At 36.1% G+C, this 17,850-nt stretch overlaps 1 protein-coding gene across 1 annotated transcript in view; it reads right to left on the bottom strand.

Annotated features, from left to right (window-relative positions):
• The window catches only part of LOC130048644 (nuclear receptor subfamily 1 group D member 2-like), a 39,199-nt gene that overhangs the window by 19,726 nt on the left and 1,623 nt on the right, over positions 1-17,850 (bottom strand). The window contains exons 3-4 of the mRNA XM_056145646.1: positions 10,868-11,204; positions 8,151-8,292 (exon numbers count right to left, since the gene is read on the bottom strand). Of these exons, the coding sequence (XP_056001621.1) occupies positions 8,151-8,292; positions 10,868-11,204 (479 nt within the window). The remainder of the gene's footprint in view (positions 1-8,150; positions 8,293-10,867; positions 11,205-17,850) is intronic.

Raw genomic sequence — 17,850 nt, 5'->3', positions numbered from 1 at the left:
TAGTAAAAGCTAGAACAATCCAAACCAGCATCAGGCTCCCCCGAGCTACCTACATCAGAATACACAAACTCCTCAGCTACATTTCCAATCGTAGAGCTACCTACATCAGAATACACAAACCCCTCAGCTACATTTCCAATCGTAATGACTTTTTAAACAGTTTCACATTTTACCAACCTGTGACTCCAGTTGCCCCGAGTTCTTAATATTTTGATTTTTCTCGGTTAATCGAAGGAACAGAACTTCGATGACTCCACGGGGGAATTGTTTTATGTTACTATGAATATATCACTCACATCTACAGTGGGTAATTTCAGATATACCCCAGCAGATGTTTGTCAGGTGAAACACCAGATAAATAGTGGATAATGTTAAGAGAAGTTTATTGCCAAAACAATTTCCATAAATTTTGAGGAGATTGTGAAATAAAAGACCACATAACAGTCAGAGGCAAGATTTATATATGAAAACCAAACCCAAGTCACGATAAAAACCTCTGATATTCTAATTCAAAACTCCCTCTCTCTTAAATTCTCCCCCATATCTAACTTGCAAAGTATTAGTCTTAAGTACCATGTACTAGATGTGAGAATAAGTCCTCTCATTTTATACACTTTGCTATTGCTTTGAAACATCTAAAAAAAAAAAGTCAAGCCTCCCCCCCCCCCCCCCCATAATAAAAATGAAAATGAAAACAATATAATTAATTAGAATAGTTGATCGAGTGTCACAATAATTCCAAATAATATACACCAACAATCACACAGTGGCCCATACCTATATCAATTAACTGTATCATGTGACCTAATTTTGTTAACTGTACCATATGACCTCATTTTGTTGACTGTATCACATGACTGTATCCTGACCATTCAGTTTTTGTTAACTGTATCAAAGGTATTTTTTTGGTGTGTGCGTTAGAGATACAATCAGCCCTGGTTACCTGATTATCAACAATATAAGAACATATTTGTCATTTTCACGCCAGCAGTTTACCTCTAGGCGAAAATAAAATCAATACTGTACAGCCTCGGTCAATGACTCTCTGTCGATCACCCTGTACCTTCATCTTGAACCTTGGTGTTTATCCGGGGGAAACAGAAGTGTTAATGTCCAATTAGCAACAGGGAGATACTGATAATAACATAACATTTAGCTATAGTTCATACGCCTTCTCATTTTTACTGTTAATAACTGTTATGAGCAAATTCATGGAGGAACAGAAATTTTACATTAAAATACATCCTTTTAAGGTAGCTCACTCTAAAACTTAGATGTACTTTTTATGACACGTCAAAAGATGGCGAATGTTTTTTTAGTGAAATTATTTGTATTGTTCGATATTTGTTGGTCTATCATCATAGCTCAGTGGTTAAAGCATTGGGCTGGCCGTGCACAGCAGATCTTGAGTTCAAATCTGCCAGTCTTTTGTTCATATGTGTTGAAATAACTTTTATGAAAATTATGTTTTCATCCAAATCTGCACATTTTCTGCCTTTCTGCCATGGTACATATATACCATTATCTCTTTTATGATTAAATCAATTTGTACTGATTTGATAAACTATTTCAGGGTGTAGTGAGCCAGTTATAAGGGATTTTTGTACCAAGCTGTACAATATACATCAATTTATTATAACCATGCAATCATTATCCATATATATATTCAAAACTTAATAAAACACTAATATCATTATAGTTTAACCAATCATCAAATATACACAGATACGGCTTAATAGATTAGTGTTTACCTACTACATGTGAACCCCACCCCCCACCCCACCCCACCCCACCCCTCTGTACTCAAAACTCTGGCCTGGGTGACCTTATATCTATAAATTTAATCTTCATCACTTAAAAAAGTCTCATGTAATAAATTCTCGAATTAACAGGCATGGCTGGTATATGTGTCCATCGTTTACAAGAATTTTTCTTCAGACATATAGTAAACTGCTTTTACTATAGTTTTTTTTTCATTTTGTTCCATTATAAAGGATGATTAAATCTGGGAGTTGATTAAACCCTGGAATGATGGAGGCGGAAGATTTATTAACACTATATATATGCAATTATGAAAGCAGTTGACATTATTCAAAATGGTGAGGATGTATTTAACACGTATCACGTGAGGCTTGGAGAGATGTGGGTTCTACCTGCGAATGTTACAGTTTTTTCTACCCACTTGTTATGCATATATTCCTGCTCAGGTGACATAGAGTTCATGGGAAGGCATGCTTGCTTAATAATTACCTGCCATTATGCAGATATGGTGACACAGAAAGATGATTTCAATTTATAATTTCCTTTGTCAATCTGAATATCTTCCCATTAAATAAGGCTGATCTTTCTTCTTGTATACATTTTTTGCACAAATTCTGATTTTGCTAGAGTGATTTGTATATATTTTATGGATTGTTAACCATTCATAAAAAAAAACAAAAAACGCTTATTGTATTAATGTTCTGCTAATTTATGGTGTGGATCAAAAGGAGTGGGCATCTGTGTTGTTAAAATAAAAAGAGAAGTGCACTTCTAGTTATTATACTGGTGAATTATGCATTATGAAACACAAGGTTTTCCTTAAAGAGACACTACAGCTCACTATCCACCGTTTCATTGTGTGCTTTATTAAGAGACTTAAATCAATAAGATGACAAGAAATTAGATCAATGCTGACAATTTTGAACAATATATGATTACATCAATTGCTTTTCACAACAGTTTGAAGATCATCCGAAATTCTTGCAGACTCAGGACTTTTTTAAAGGTGTCGTTTCTTTTTTTTAAAAAGTTATATGCCACGTGTAGTCATGCCACATGAAGTTTAATGTCACAGTCGTGCCACATGAAGTTATCACACATAGTTGTGCCACATGAAGTCATATGCATGCCACATAAAGTTATGTAACAGAGTCATGCCACATAAAGTTATGTAACAGAGTCATGCCACATAAAGTTATGTAACAGAGTCATGCCACATAAAGTTATATGTAACAGAGTCATGCCACATAAAGTTATGTAACAGAGTCATGCCACATGAATTTAAGTTCTATGTAACAGAGTCATGCCACATGAAGTTATGCCACATAGTCATTCCACATGAAATTATGCCACATAGTCATGCCACATGAAGCTGTGAATGACATCACAATATATATTTTAATATGGTGTTACATTTTGTATAAGCAATGTTGCTCTGTGTCATTTTACATACAGATTTCCATATTGATTTCAAAAGTATATACTACAATTTCAACATATGTATCCTCTAAACCTTTGTGCATCAGATAAAAGAAGTTGGTACAATTTAACCTACAGATTTATGCCGTTGTCTTATTTGTGCCTGCACTTTTCGATCATTAGCCTCTGCCGACTAACTTGCTACTGATTTTTAAATTCTCTGTGGGTTTTTTTTCCCTGTGCAATTATCATGATTTTGAATAAATAATAGTCCTCTGTATTCCCTCTTTCGGCAAAAAAAAAAAAAGTCACTAAGCAGCAAGATTTGTCAAAAATACCGGATGTGTTTAGAGCGATGAAGAGTACATTCTTCAGAGCAAAAGTACGTATTGAACGAATCAATATGCAACAAAATCTGATTAAAACCATGATTACAATCGCAGGAACTGCATTAAATGTCTGATTACAATCACAGGAACTGCATTAAATGTCTGATTACAATCATGGGACCAGCACTCGGATTACATTATCATAACTACATTAGTATTACAGTCCTCCACAAAAACTATGCTCTAGGAGTTCCAATACACATAGCATTTTCACAAATGATCAGATCAAGTGGGTTTTTTTTTTACTTTAGTTATGATACATATCTATTTACCTGCATGCTACCAAATTTTCAACCAAAAAAAAAAACCCTTTCACTGCCCATATTATATGTCTTCACTGGTGTTTCTTCTAACAGAAGTTTGTGAATTCATTTTCTGTTATTTCATTTATATCCCATTTGAGAACATCTATTTACAAGGTAAAATTTCATAATTCTATTGATCGAAAGAGTAGTAAAAATTCAAAAGTTCACAAGAAATAACCCAGTCCAGTACAAGCAATAATTTTTGCTGATCTGATATGAAGTTGGGCTCTGTGCTGGTGACACAATTAAATGCAGTACATCAGAATCAGCCCTGTGACATCAGACTTCTGTGACAACAATGAATTGATTCTGGAGGGATTCCATAATTTCTGTCTGATTGGCCCCCTTCCCAGTGACCTTGGCTTTCTACACACACCACTGATGGGAGTCTGAGGGGTTACTAAACTCTCCTGTAGAAACTGTGGACATGAAACTAACAGTGGGAGGTATATCCATCTCGATTTTTGTAGTGTATCATGTCAAAAAAAATTCTTTGAAGTTTTTTACTTCCATCAAATGTTTCTTTGAAGTTGATGAAACTTAAATTTATGTTTGTGAAACTCAATGGAACGAATTACCGACAGAATTAATGGGTGCGGGAGAGAGAGAAATGAGTGAGAGAAAGAGAAATGAGAAAAAATTGAGAGAAGGGGAAATGAAAGAGAAATAAGTGAGAGAAAAAGATATGGGAGAGAAATAAGTGAAAGAGATATGGGAGAGAAAAGTGAGAGAAACGAGAGAGAAAGAAATATGAGAGCAAGATCGAAAGAAAGAGACATGTAGGAGAAAAGTGAGAGAGAGAGAGAGAAATGAGTGAGAGATAGAGAAATGTGAGAAAATCAAATGAGATAAATGAGTGAGAGAAAGAGAGAAATAGAGAAAGATCTCTGTTGATCACATTAGGTGTATATAATGGGTGTACATAATGCCTGTGCTACTTCATAATAACAAAGCCTCACCAATAACAAAAGAATTCTAATTACACACTGTGACTAAACAGCTCCCTGCCTATAGGTGTATCAACCAAGCATTGACCTTGGACATGCCTCAGTATTTACAATGTTCTACACAACACGGCATTCTAATCTTACCCCCTGTGTTCACCCAATAACAGGGTTAGAATACTTTAACTTCTATGTAAGACTGACAAATATTGTTTAAACCTCCTTCTTACATGCATATAGACAAGAGAATCCAGATCTTTTTTTTATGTGTATCACATCATGATTATAACAGAATGTATGAGAGCCACGAAAGAAAGATTTCTGTGTGGTTATCAATTTTGCCCGATAAGTCAAAAATGAATTTTTTTCAAACAGTTGGAGTGTAAGAAGGAAACGAGCCTGTTGTAATCAGTTCATTTGTGTGTGATGTTCGGTGCAGGCTGTTAATTCTACTGAGTTTTGTACTTAGAGACCGCGGGGTCAGGTACACATTTTAATTTAAGCAAAGTACATAGAAGGTGCACTTTATCGCTGACAATCTATTAACTATTAATCTGACAGTTTGTTACCTTTAGCATTCAAATAATACATTTTATGAAAATTGCAAGTTACTTAAATATATTTTTCAAAAGTTTCATTTTTTAAGTTGCATGACCTAAGCATCAATTAAGATGATTTTAAACTTGTTTTAAATCTGCCCTCCGGAATAAAAGCATTATCTTTGTGAGAATAGATTTGTCATTTCTTAGTGTGTGTATACCTTTCAGGCAGAATTTATGCTATCTCTATACTTTATCAACACTTCTAACATCAGACTTTAATTGTTTCTTTTATCTGGAGATTTTTTTTTTTATCATGAAATAAAACTTCATCAACAGATGATCTCAATTGAATACAGTATTCACTGCATAATGTTCAACCAAAACAATTTACTACAGAAGAACTCAACTGTAATTGGCCAAATTATACTCTTTAAAAATGACATATTTACAGTTTTTTAATGATGCTGCAAGCATCACATTCAATAAACAACACACAAGTTCCTGTTTCTGACCAGTTAAGCTCTGTTATCTCCATTCAGACCATTTGACCTTGAATGACCAGCCTGTTCCTTTACAATGGAGGTCATTGTGCTGATAACTGGCAGGGGAGACCTTGGGATTTTAACAGAATGGACAAAATATTTGTGTTTGTTGGCAGGAGTACTTTGCCAAGGTCATGCGACAAATAAGACTCCCAGTCAGCAAAATTGGCCAGATAGTGGTCACTAGATAACACCCTGGACAGTGCTGGACAATAGCTACAAACATCCAATCTATATCCCACTTTCTGAGACATTTTTGAATAGAAATCTAGACATTTCTAAACAATGACTTATAGGTCTGTTTCAGTTAAATCTCGAACTGCCCTGTCAGAAATAACACTTTTAATATACAATCCATAAAAAAATATCTACAAGTTCCAATATAAAAAAAAACAAAAACAAAATCCTTCATAAAACATCTACAAGCTCCAATACAAAAACAAAGATCTACATTTCTATTCTCCCATCTTAACAATCTCTATCTCATAATGGTATATATTTTCTTTGAAATTTCCAACATGAAAGCCCGCAGACTTTTCTATGCCTGGTTCGGAACTCCACTCAGCACCCCTGGAACCACTTAAAGCACCACTAATGGTTCGAACTGCATCTGACACCGATTACCCTCCACCGCCATCAAATACCTAGTGTCAGCTTTAACTGCCATCACTCGACAGCGGTACCGCAGCGCTACAAACATTACTACATTCCACCCTTCACTTAGTGTGGATTTAAGGTTTAGCAATAATTGTACTAAATAACTAGCCCAACATCACTACAAACGTGCTAAACCCTCCTTCAGACAGGGACTATTGTTTCCTTTTATCGAGGTTCTTTTCCAATAGTCCCCCTCTCTCATTAACACACTGAATGCCATTACTGCCTGGACCTCTATAAAATTAAAGCAGTGCTAAGAACTTTTTCAATTTAAATCATGTTTTTCTCCCACCGTTTTTTGTACTGAGCATTCCGTAGAGGGCACTGCATTTTGTGCTGTACAATTGTACTTGATCCTACAATCAATATTTCTCATAACGTTTTCTGAATACTTAATGTTTGTTCATCTGGGGAAAAATTGTTTAAACCAGCATGACCAATGCAATCGTTCATACTCAGACAAAAAATTCAATGCATTGCAATTTTCTCATTCTTGACTGCCATTAAACCTCATGGAGCTTGTAAAGTTATACTGAACTTCTATGCATCAATCTGTATTGTGCCAAATTTTGTATACACGAAATAATTTCCTTTAAAGATGACACATCAAACAGTTTGCAGAATTAAATCATTTAGAGGACTTCAATATACAGCCAAATGGATTTTCTGCGAGTCATCTCTGACCGTCCGAGGTCTATGACACAATCACCGTTAGTTATGGTACACCCACCATTTAGGTCCCATAAATGTTTATCGTGGTGCGAGAAAGAAATTAAGATTTTAAAGTCTTTTCAATGTTTCCTGGAATAAAAAGTCACTGCCTGCACTAAAAAAAAAAAGAAGTCAAGAAGTCAAGACCATTAATGCAGGTCCAAATCGGACAACTCAAAATACAGGTCCAAATCGGACAACTCAAAATACAGGTCCAAATCGGACAACTCAAAATACAGGTCCAATCCAAACTGGACACCTCAAAATAGATATCTATGTACATTATAAAACCAAAAATAGATGTCTACATTATAAAACTAAAAATGGATGTCTAAATCAGACACCTTGATCAAAATAGATGTCTAAATTAGGCAACTCAAAACACGTCTTCAAATTAGACAACTCAGCTAGGACACAAATTAAAATAACTCAATAAACAAGTGCAAATCAGATTACTCACTGTACAAATCCATGTCAGACTACTCATTGTACAAATCCATGTCAGACTACAATCCATGTCAGATTACTCACTGTACAAATCCATGTCAGCTAGATTACTCATTGTACAAATCCATGTCAGATTACTCATTGTACAAATCCATGTCAGACTATACTCACTATACAAATCCATGTCAGACTGCTCACTGTACAAATCCAAGTCAGACTACCCCAGACTCCAGAAGGAAGTTTTGTCGGAAAACTGATTAAAATCATCCAACATGGAATTTGTTTTCCAAGTCCAGTTCATAAAACATTTCATAGATGACTCAATCATTTCTCATAGTTTTGGTTAGCCCTTCCAGTACTTACAGATTTTTATCCCCCCCCCCCCCCCCCCCCCAGTACTTATAAGACTGTGAGTGTCAGTTCTTATGCATACCTTCCCGTGACATTCCGACAGCGAAGCACTTTTTGAGTCGACAGTACTGACAGCTGTTCCGGGTGAACGGAGTGATCTCGCATTTCTCCTCATTGGAACACTTGTGTGTCATTCCTTGTGTAATACAGCGACGGAAAAAACCCTGAAACAGATATCAATGTGATAGTGTTCATCAGGATATCAAAACAAACTAACAGATATCAATGTGATAGTGTTCATCTGGATATCAAAACAACCTAACAGATATCAATGTGATAGTGTTCATCTGGATATCAAAACAACCTAACAGATATCAATGTGATAGTGTTCATCTGGATATCAAAACAACCTAACAGATATCAATGTGATACAGGGTTAATCTGGATATCAAAATAACCTAACAGATATCAATGTGATACAGGGTTAATCTGGATATCAAAACAACCTGACAGATATCAATGTGATAGTGTTCATCTGGATATCAAAACAACCTAACAGATATCAATGTGATACAAGGTTAATTTGGATATCAAAACAACCTAACAGATATCAATGTGATAGTGTTCATCTGGATATCAAAACAAACTAACAGATATCAATGTGATACAAGGTTAATTTGGATATCAAAACAACCTAACAGATATCAATGTGATAGTGTTCATCTGGATATCAAAACAAACTAACAGATATCAATGTAATACAGTTTTAAACTGAATAGATATCACAACAACCTAAAATGGAACAGATCTCAATGTACAAAAGCTTTCAGGGTACAAAATAAGTAGTAAATATTGTTTGGTACAAGGAAAAATAATAAAAAATCTTGCAAACTAAATTTTAAAAAATTCACTTGAGTTAATGGAGTTTCAGAATGGTCAGATCTGATTAGTCTTTTCAGTGATAATTTGGCAGTAACAGAATGTGATTAAGCTCTCTTTAGAGAACATTCTACAAATTCAACAGGAGGGCGAGGGAAGAAAGGGTGTGGGTGTGTTTTGTACCATTTAAACATCACAACTAATAAAACATTTCTCTCATATCTTGTGTGTACCATTTAAATCTCACAAAATAAAACATTTCTCTCATATCTTGTGTGTACCATTTAATCATCAAAAAATGAAATCTCTCAGATCTCGAAAATGTGTCAGTTTTAAGTACTGTATCACATGAATTCATGTTATTACAGGTATGAAAAAACAACATCCAAATCTGGGTCAGGTTGGAAAGAATTGAATGGTACATATATACATGTATCTGTATATACACCTTCTCGAGATGTCGCCCTAGCACACCGACTACAGTCATCAGACATCCGATCAAGGCTCTCGTATTTAATATCAGCTGTTCCCGTACTCCATCAGAATACCTGCGCTAGAATTACGACATTATGACAGTGTCCTTTACATGCAGAACTCCTGCCTGCACTTGGTGACTGACGATTTAAGAATCTTAATTCTGAATTTATCTACACATAAAACATGTAAAAAGAGGCTGCTGTACGAAACAACAGAGATGTTTCTGATTAATACCATGACGCAATGAATCTCGAAATATCAGATTGTTTAATTTGCTTTTTACCTAACTTTTTTTTCCCTGTATGCAATAGAGTTCTAAACTTTAACAGAGCAGTAAGATAACTATCTAAATGATACCATTAATTATTAATAATGTCTGAGAACTCTTTCATCATTGCTTCAAAAACTCCGGTGCTCTATCAAATTGTATTCCGATGTACTATCACTTATTCTCTTTGAGTCTTTGTTCTAGGAGTTTTATAATTGGCTGAAATGCACAGATAAAACCTCTCCTTATAGAAAGGTTTCCCTGTCTCCCTGGGGCTTCATTAAATAGCCCACTGATATACAGACACAGAGGAATAATTTCTCTTAATTACAATGTTCTACATTAACAACAATTTACGTTCACTAAGATGAAAGTCTATATGTTTTTCTGACTCCCAATGATTTTTTTTTCTTTGAATACAAGCCCTTAAATTATTTTTTATCTATTTACATCAAGATTACAAAGACCCAAGTTCACATTTTTTGAATATAATTTTCAAAAGAATACAGTGTTGTTTTACATTCTGATCGATAAGGTTGATGGAAACTGCCCCTCCCATAACACGCTTTGTAACCTGAAATATCAATCTAAGATCCCTGGGAGCTATCACCACGGTTACTGTGGCAAAACAATTTTCTTCATTTTGGGGAAAAGGTTGTGTTCTCGTGCAAAAAACAAAATCTAAAAATTTTTAACAATTTTGGGTGGTTTGGACAAACATGGTATAAATGTATATTGATTAATCTACATTAGCTTTGAAAAAACTTATGATACGTACGTTTCACATATTTATTATCAAATCATGGTAAAATATCTATATTTCCAATGTTTTTGCCTTTGATATCTTTACAAGTTGTAATGATGGTCATTTCCTCATGAATGCATAGCAGTTGTGAATAATGAATCTTGATAACAATAGCACTGCTAATCAATGACTGGGAATCTGGCAGAAAGGAAAGTAAAACGTAAATAAGAAATGAACTTCACTTTAAAAAATACACGAGAGAATAAAATGCAGCGCCTCACCCCGGCATACTTTTCAAAATGCGCTTCATGAAGTACGCTGGCGTGAAGCATTGCAGTTCATACCCTCATGTATTTACAAAAATGAAATTGACTTCTTCCTACCCCTGTCAGACCTTACAATTAGTTTGTTATCATATCAAGCCTCCTACCTTACATCCTTCACATGAATCCACCCCGTAATGAAAACCCGACGATTCATCGCCGCACACTTTACACGTAGGAGCTTTCATCGAGTTCTTGACCAGCGACATTGGCAGTGATCCCACACCGCTGGAGCTGACCGTAGAACAGTGGTCAGTTCCGTTGGTCATGCCTATAGTTCCATTAACATTGTTAGGGATATTCATCCCAGGTCCGGAATCACTGTGTATGGTGTTTCCAGTGCTGTAGGACATACTCATCGCCTTGTGTTGAAGGTCATGTGGACTGGAGGACGATGGAGCAACAGACGACTGGATGTCCATTTCCAGGCCCAAGGGCGGTAATCTGTAAATGGTTAACAATTAACTCTGTATTACATTCAACTGAATTGAATATTGCTTAACGTCCCTCTCAAGAATATTTCATTCATATGGAGATGTCATTGCAGGTGAGGGACTACAAAATTTAAGCCTATTCTCGGCACTTATGGCCTTTGAGCAGGGAGGGATCTTCATCGCGCCACACCTGCAGTCACACGAGACCTCGGTTCTTGTGGTCTCATCCGAAGGACCGCCCCATATGCAGTCACCTCTTACAACAAGCAAGGGGTACTGAGGGCCTATTCTAGCCAAGATCCCCCATGAGACCATTCAAAATGACCTCCTAGCATCAACATCAATGCAAGTCAGTATAGCTAGTATATAGCTAATGTTCACTATTATTTGCATGTTTGACTTTTAAAATAACAATTATTATTTATTGTCATCTATGATATATCATAATCTTAAAAACATATAGTAACTCGAGCTAAAGGAAAGATCATTTATTTATTATTAAAAATAATTAATATTGGATGGGCTTCATTAAATGAACTACTTGCAAGACTTTACCTACAAATCTTATCATAATTTAATTCATATTATCTGATGAAAAGAGCATTCCTTCAAAATGTTAATGCGAATCACAGTGACCTTTTTCACAGTTCTAATGTCAAAACTTCCAAGAATCTTTTTCTCTGGTTGGACCTTTAATGATTTTACTGACAAAAGACCACCATGAAATCTGCAACTCTAACGAAAAATTACGAAATAATCACTACCTCCAACTCTTTTCTATATTGTACATATCATACACATGACATACAGCCCTTCCTATCTATTATCATTCTAGATTGTACTTCATACAAAGTGGGCAGGTGTGGTTAAGGTTTCTCAATTATCTCCCCTTGGAAATGGCTGTTGAACCCCTCATTACCTGGGCAATACTTCACTATAGCCGACATTCTCACTGTCAATGTTCTTCCATATATACAGTAAAATATCTGTATCTCGAATATGGTTTATCTCGAATACCCCGCTTGAGTCGAAGCCGACCGCCGGTCCCGGCCATTTTCCCTATATAAATGATTTAAAAAACTTCTGATATTTCGAACACGGTAATCTCGAATACTCCGCTTATGTCGAAGTATTTTCAAGGTCCCATACCCTAAATTCACCTGGTTTATCTCGGAAGCGCAGTAAATTTTCCGCTCTGATTACCATACCTGGCGTCGTTAAGTCACACATTCACACCCGCGGCTACATCAATTATAATTAATGACCGCTAATCCACGCTCGCCTTTTCCGAGTAGACCCAGGTCGCAATAAATGGTTCAACAGCTTGGGTGATTAGTGAAGCCTTTCAACATTACGGCTAAAGTTCATCGCCAATTATGAACTAACACACTCGATTCCAGGGATGGTGTTTTGAATGACACACGCTCTATCATTAACATGTGGGATAGATAAACGCACAAAATCGTCGAAGTACGCTTGAAGGTAATGCTCTTAATAACGATAATGCATTTAATAATACACGCTTCATCATTAAAACTAGTACAGAGAAAACACGAAAATTTATTTAATAAACATTTAAAAAAAATTTTTTTAACTCCGTCTTTTTTGTTTCTTACGTGATAGGTTCTTTCATTACAACGCAATAACTACATCCTAGTCTAGCCTGGACATCAGTAAACTTAAAGTAAGTGCATACAGGCACGATCATCTTAATTTTGAATAACATTGTGAATTCAATTGGATGTTTATATACCATATTTAAAAAACGAAATGTTTGTCTTTGAAATTCCACAATATTAATTTATCAACTTGTATTAAACTATGAGAAACGGCAACGGGGTTTTTGTTTATAATGCAAATCCCATACTATGCATCAAATATTCTCCTTCAAAAAAAAAAAAATTTCCAAGATCGATTTTGGATATCTCGAACCCCCTGATATCTCGAAGTTTTTTCAAGGTGACCCTCGGACTTCGAAATAGAGATATTTTACTGTGTGTGTGTGTGTGTGTATGCATACACACTGTACATACATGTAGATGGAAATATATGAAAATCCAAAAACATTGATGATCATGCAGCCTGATTTTGTAGGGGACAGGTTGATTCTAGTTATACAGTCTGATTCTCTATAGTTATACAGTCTGATTCTCTAGTTATACAGCCCGATTCTCTAGTTATACAGCCTGATTCTCTAGTTATACAGTCTGATTCTCTATAGTTATACAGCCTGATTCTCTAGTTATACAGCCCGATTCTCTAGTTATACAGTCTGATTCTCTATAGTTATACAGTCTGATTCTCTAGTTATACAGCCTGATTCTCTAGTTAATACAGCCCGATTCTCTAGTTCTACAGCCCGATTCTCTAGTTATACAGCCCGATTCTCTAGTTATACAGCCCGATTCTCTAGCTATACAGCCCGATTCTCTAGTTATACAGACTGATTCTCTAACTATACAGCCTGATTCTCTAACTATACAGCCCAATTCTACTTTGAATTACTATAAATGACCTAATTAAGACTAATATGTTAGAGTCTAAATTCTCAAACTGATTTCTGAGAACCATGTCACATTAAAGCAAACAAATTTAACACACAAACCAGCTGACACACATTAAAATCAAAATGTTTTGAAATCTGTGTACAGTGTATGTATATAAATTTCATTTTCTCTTCATGAATGAGCAACTTTGCAATCATCAAATATGGCGACAATGAAAGGCTATGTGCAACGTAAAAATATGTGTAAACGGTCTTTAAATTACCACACCTGAATGCTTAATGAATGTGTCTGATCATGTTACCGTAACATATCATAAAACTTATTTTTTCATACTTATAATTTACCCCCCAAAAAATGAATTTCTGGCTGAAGATGTCAAAGTTTACCAAAACAAAAACAAAAAAACCAAGGGGGCTGAACACAAATGAAATTTTTTCACAATTTCCATGTACTTAATGTATATCTTGTTCATTCTGTGAGTGTTTCATACTGTTCAGCCATTTCACATTAATCGTCTTGATTAATCAAAGTAATTTACGAATGTCATGGAAATATCAGTAATTTTGAGAATAAATCAGTGGAATTTGAAATGAAGTGGAGTTTGTAAATCTGAACAACCATGATGAATGTAATTTACGTACTTAATAAATGAACACCAAAAAACAATGTCCTTCTTTCACTGGAAATAAAAATTTCTTCAATTGTCTGCATCAATGAATGACAAACTGCAATTCTTGTCAGAGAAAGATTGAAGTTTTAAACCCAAAGTAGAGAATCTGTCTATCACATCCATGCTGTTGTATATATTGAAAAATAAGAAAAGTATGGAATAGCCTCCGATTTCTTCAGTGTAAATACTGTCAAAACAGGAAGTTCTAGATCTTGTAATGGAGATTGAGTCATCTATAGCACTATAACGACAGTATCATCATCATTAACATCATCCGGTCGATAAAGTTACAATCCAGCCTCCAGTAAAAAACAAAAACAAATCTCAATATATCAAAAGGTTCAAACTATTAGTATATACTGTAGGAATTCTACAGTACAAAGTGAATTCAGGGGCTTGGTGGTGACCTAATCCACATCACTGGTGGTGACCTTATATCCACATCACTGGTGGTGACCTTATCCACATCACTGGTGGTGACCTTATCCACATCACTGGTGGTGACCTAATCTAATCCAGTCACATCACTGAATGACCTAATCCACATCACTGGTGGTGAGCTTATATCCACATCACTAGTGGTGACCTTATCCACATCACTAGTGGTGACCTAATCTAATACACATCACTAGTGCATGGTGACCTAATCTAATCCACATCACTGGTGGTGACTTAATCCACATCACTGGTGGTGACCTAATCTAATCCATGTCACTGGTGGTGACCTAATCTATTTAATCCACATCACTGGTGGCGACTTATTATCCACATCTGTGTTTGTCCAACTCTTTATTTTGTAATCCTTTATAGGAGTTATGAGATTGATCACTGTTCGTTACCTTAATTCACCTTCTATCAATATCAATGTTGGTGACCTAATACACATCACTGTTTGGAGTGACCGAATCCACATCCCTGATGGGGACAAAATCTAATCCACATCCCTGGTGGGGACAAAATCTAATCGTCACATCCCTGGTGGGGACAAAATTTGCATCCTGGTATTGGGTGTCCATTGATAGTGACCATGATGCAGAGTTTTCCTCACACTCAATTACGTAGCCTGAACTTGAAAACTGTCAAAGATGCTGACAATTTTTAATGTTCAAGTTCCATCTTTGCCTACTTCTTATACTGGGGTACACTGACTTTCAGGTAACTGAAGGGTTTTTAGTGATCAAGTGATTGAATTGGGGACAGGAGAAGAGTGGGGTCAAGGGGGTTCCTTCTACAATTTTTTATTGCTGGATAAGATTTTGGCTAAAGGATGAATTAATGATAATGGTATGCATCGTTTTGCACCTCATAAAAACAAATCAGCAGTAGCAGTGTTCGATTCCTCATTTTTTTTTATCTGATTTAAGCCTAATGGTATTTCCTAATGTTTGTAATTATGTGGATCAAACTTCAATGCTATATAAATTTCAGTGTGTATTTATTCTTATATAAATGATCAAACAGCAGTTCATAATGCATCATCCAATTTCAGAGAGAAGTGTTGACACCTCCCACAACAAACTTCTTTATGACTGTTTTTAGATCCATACACGTATACTGCACAATAAATTTATATTCAAATCTGTAATCTTTTCTCTGCTGTAACAGTAGGAAGTTTTGAAAGTGATTAAATTGCTAAAAATAATCTGATAGGGGGCATCACAAGTACACATGCAGCTCAACATCACTCTAAATTTTTTCTAGAATAAAATTCATCACTGCTACACCCTGTATTGTTTTCTTTTTCACATGTGTGTCAAATGATTTCCATAACCAGGTATGTATAACATCAAAAGGATTCAACCAGTGCCTTCAACTGTCAGTTATGATTGTTATATGCAGAGATGCGAGTCAGAAACTTTACAATTGTACGTTTATATCTTATCATGTATATATACATTACTCAATCCAACAGCCATGCTGAAACAATTTCATCTGTGGAGAACAATTGTGGGAAAATGAAGTCAACAACTTTACATACAAATGAAAGAAAGAAAAAACCAACAGAAGAAAAAAGCGCAAAACGCAGGACAGGAATAGAATCTGATCACTACGTGACGGATGCAGCCGACACTGCACTGGTAACACACGGAAACATGAGTTGGACAGGCAGTATGCTGGTGCGTGGTCAGACAGATGTGTTATTTCAGGGATATGTTACAATGTGGTTGATACAGTGGGCGTTTAACAAATTACTCCCATTAATAATTATAATATCAATGGCAGGTGCTAGTCAAAACTTTCTAAGAAGCCAATAATACTGAAGTCAACCCAAACCCTGTCTCTCTCCCACCCCACCCCCAGCCCCTTGCCCCATCCACCATTATCCTTCTGAGCAGATTTAAATTGTATGAGACATTGCTAAGGAACGTCTTGAAAACTCCACTGTCTGTTTTATTACTCATTCCCAATTTTCCTCTTTTATCAATAAGTTACTTGTCTACAATTGAGAAAAATAAACTATGACAGGATCTACAAATTTTATTCCCATGTTCACATATAAACGATTCCTAGAGCAGGAGTGTAGTATGTAACCTTGTAATGGAACAAAAACAAATCTCCACTCGTCATACACCGATTTCCCTCGATCAGCTTTACAGATAATGCAGAGTCATGAGGTAAAAAGATAGATAATATTTCACACACACACAACCATAATCCAATATCCCACATCATAATTCACTGGTAACCAGTGGTGCACACCCCTACAACACAATTTAACAGGGTCCCTATCTCTACAGGGTCCCTAGTGCAGGGAGGATTTCAACTACAGACTTCCTAGTGTAAGGAGGATTTCAACTACAGACTTCCTAGTGCAGGGAGGATTTCAACTACAGACTTCCTAGTGCAAGGAGGATTTCAACTGTAGTCTTCCTAGTGCAGGGAGGATTTCAACTACAGACTTCCTAGTGCAAGGAGGATTTCAACTGTAGTCTTCCTAGTGCAGGGAGGATTTCAACTACAGACTTCCTAGTGCAAGGAGGATTTCAACTGTAGTCTTCCTAGTGCAGGGAGGATTTCAACTACAGACTTCCTAGTGTAAGGAGGATTTCAACTGTAGTCTTCCTAGTGCAGGGAGGATTTCAACTAGACTTCCTAGTGCAGGGAGGATTTCAACCACAGACTTCTTAGTGCAAGGAGGATTTCAACTGCAGTCTTCCTAGTGCAGGGAGGATTTCAACTGGACTTCCTAGTGCAAGGAGGATTTCAACTAGACTTCCTAGTGCAGGGAGGATTTCAACTACAGACTTTCTAGTGCAGTGAGAATTTCAACTGCAGTCTTCCTAGTGCAGGGAGCATTTCAACTACAGACTTCCTAGTGCAGTGAGGATTTCAACTGCAGTCTTCCTAGTGCAGGGAGCATTTCAACTACAGACTTCCTAGTGCAGGGAGGATTTCAACAACAGGGTTCTAGAGCACGATCGGAGGATTTCAACTACAGGGTTCCTAGCGCAGTAAATTGCCTACAACCACTAAGCTAC

This window comes from Ostrea edulis, chromosome 7 (assembly GCF_947568905.1).
Source record: "Ostrea edulis chromosome 7, xbOstEdul1.1, whole genome shotgun sequence".
NCBI lineage: Eukaryota > Metazoa > Mollusca > Bivalvia > Ostreida > Ostreidae > Ostrea > Ostrea edulis.
Note: the sequence above shows the minus strand (reverse complement) of the source record. Positions and strands in the feature narration are given on the sequence as shown.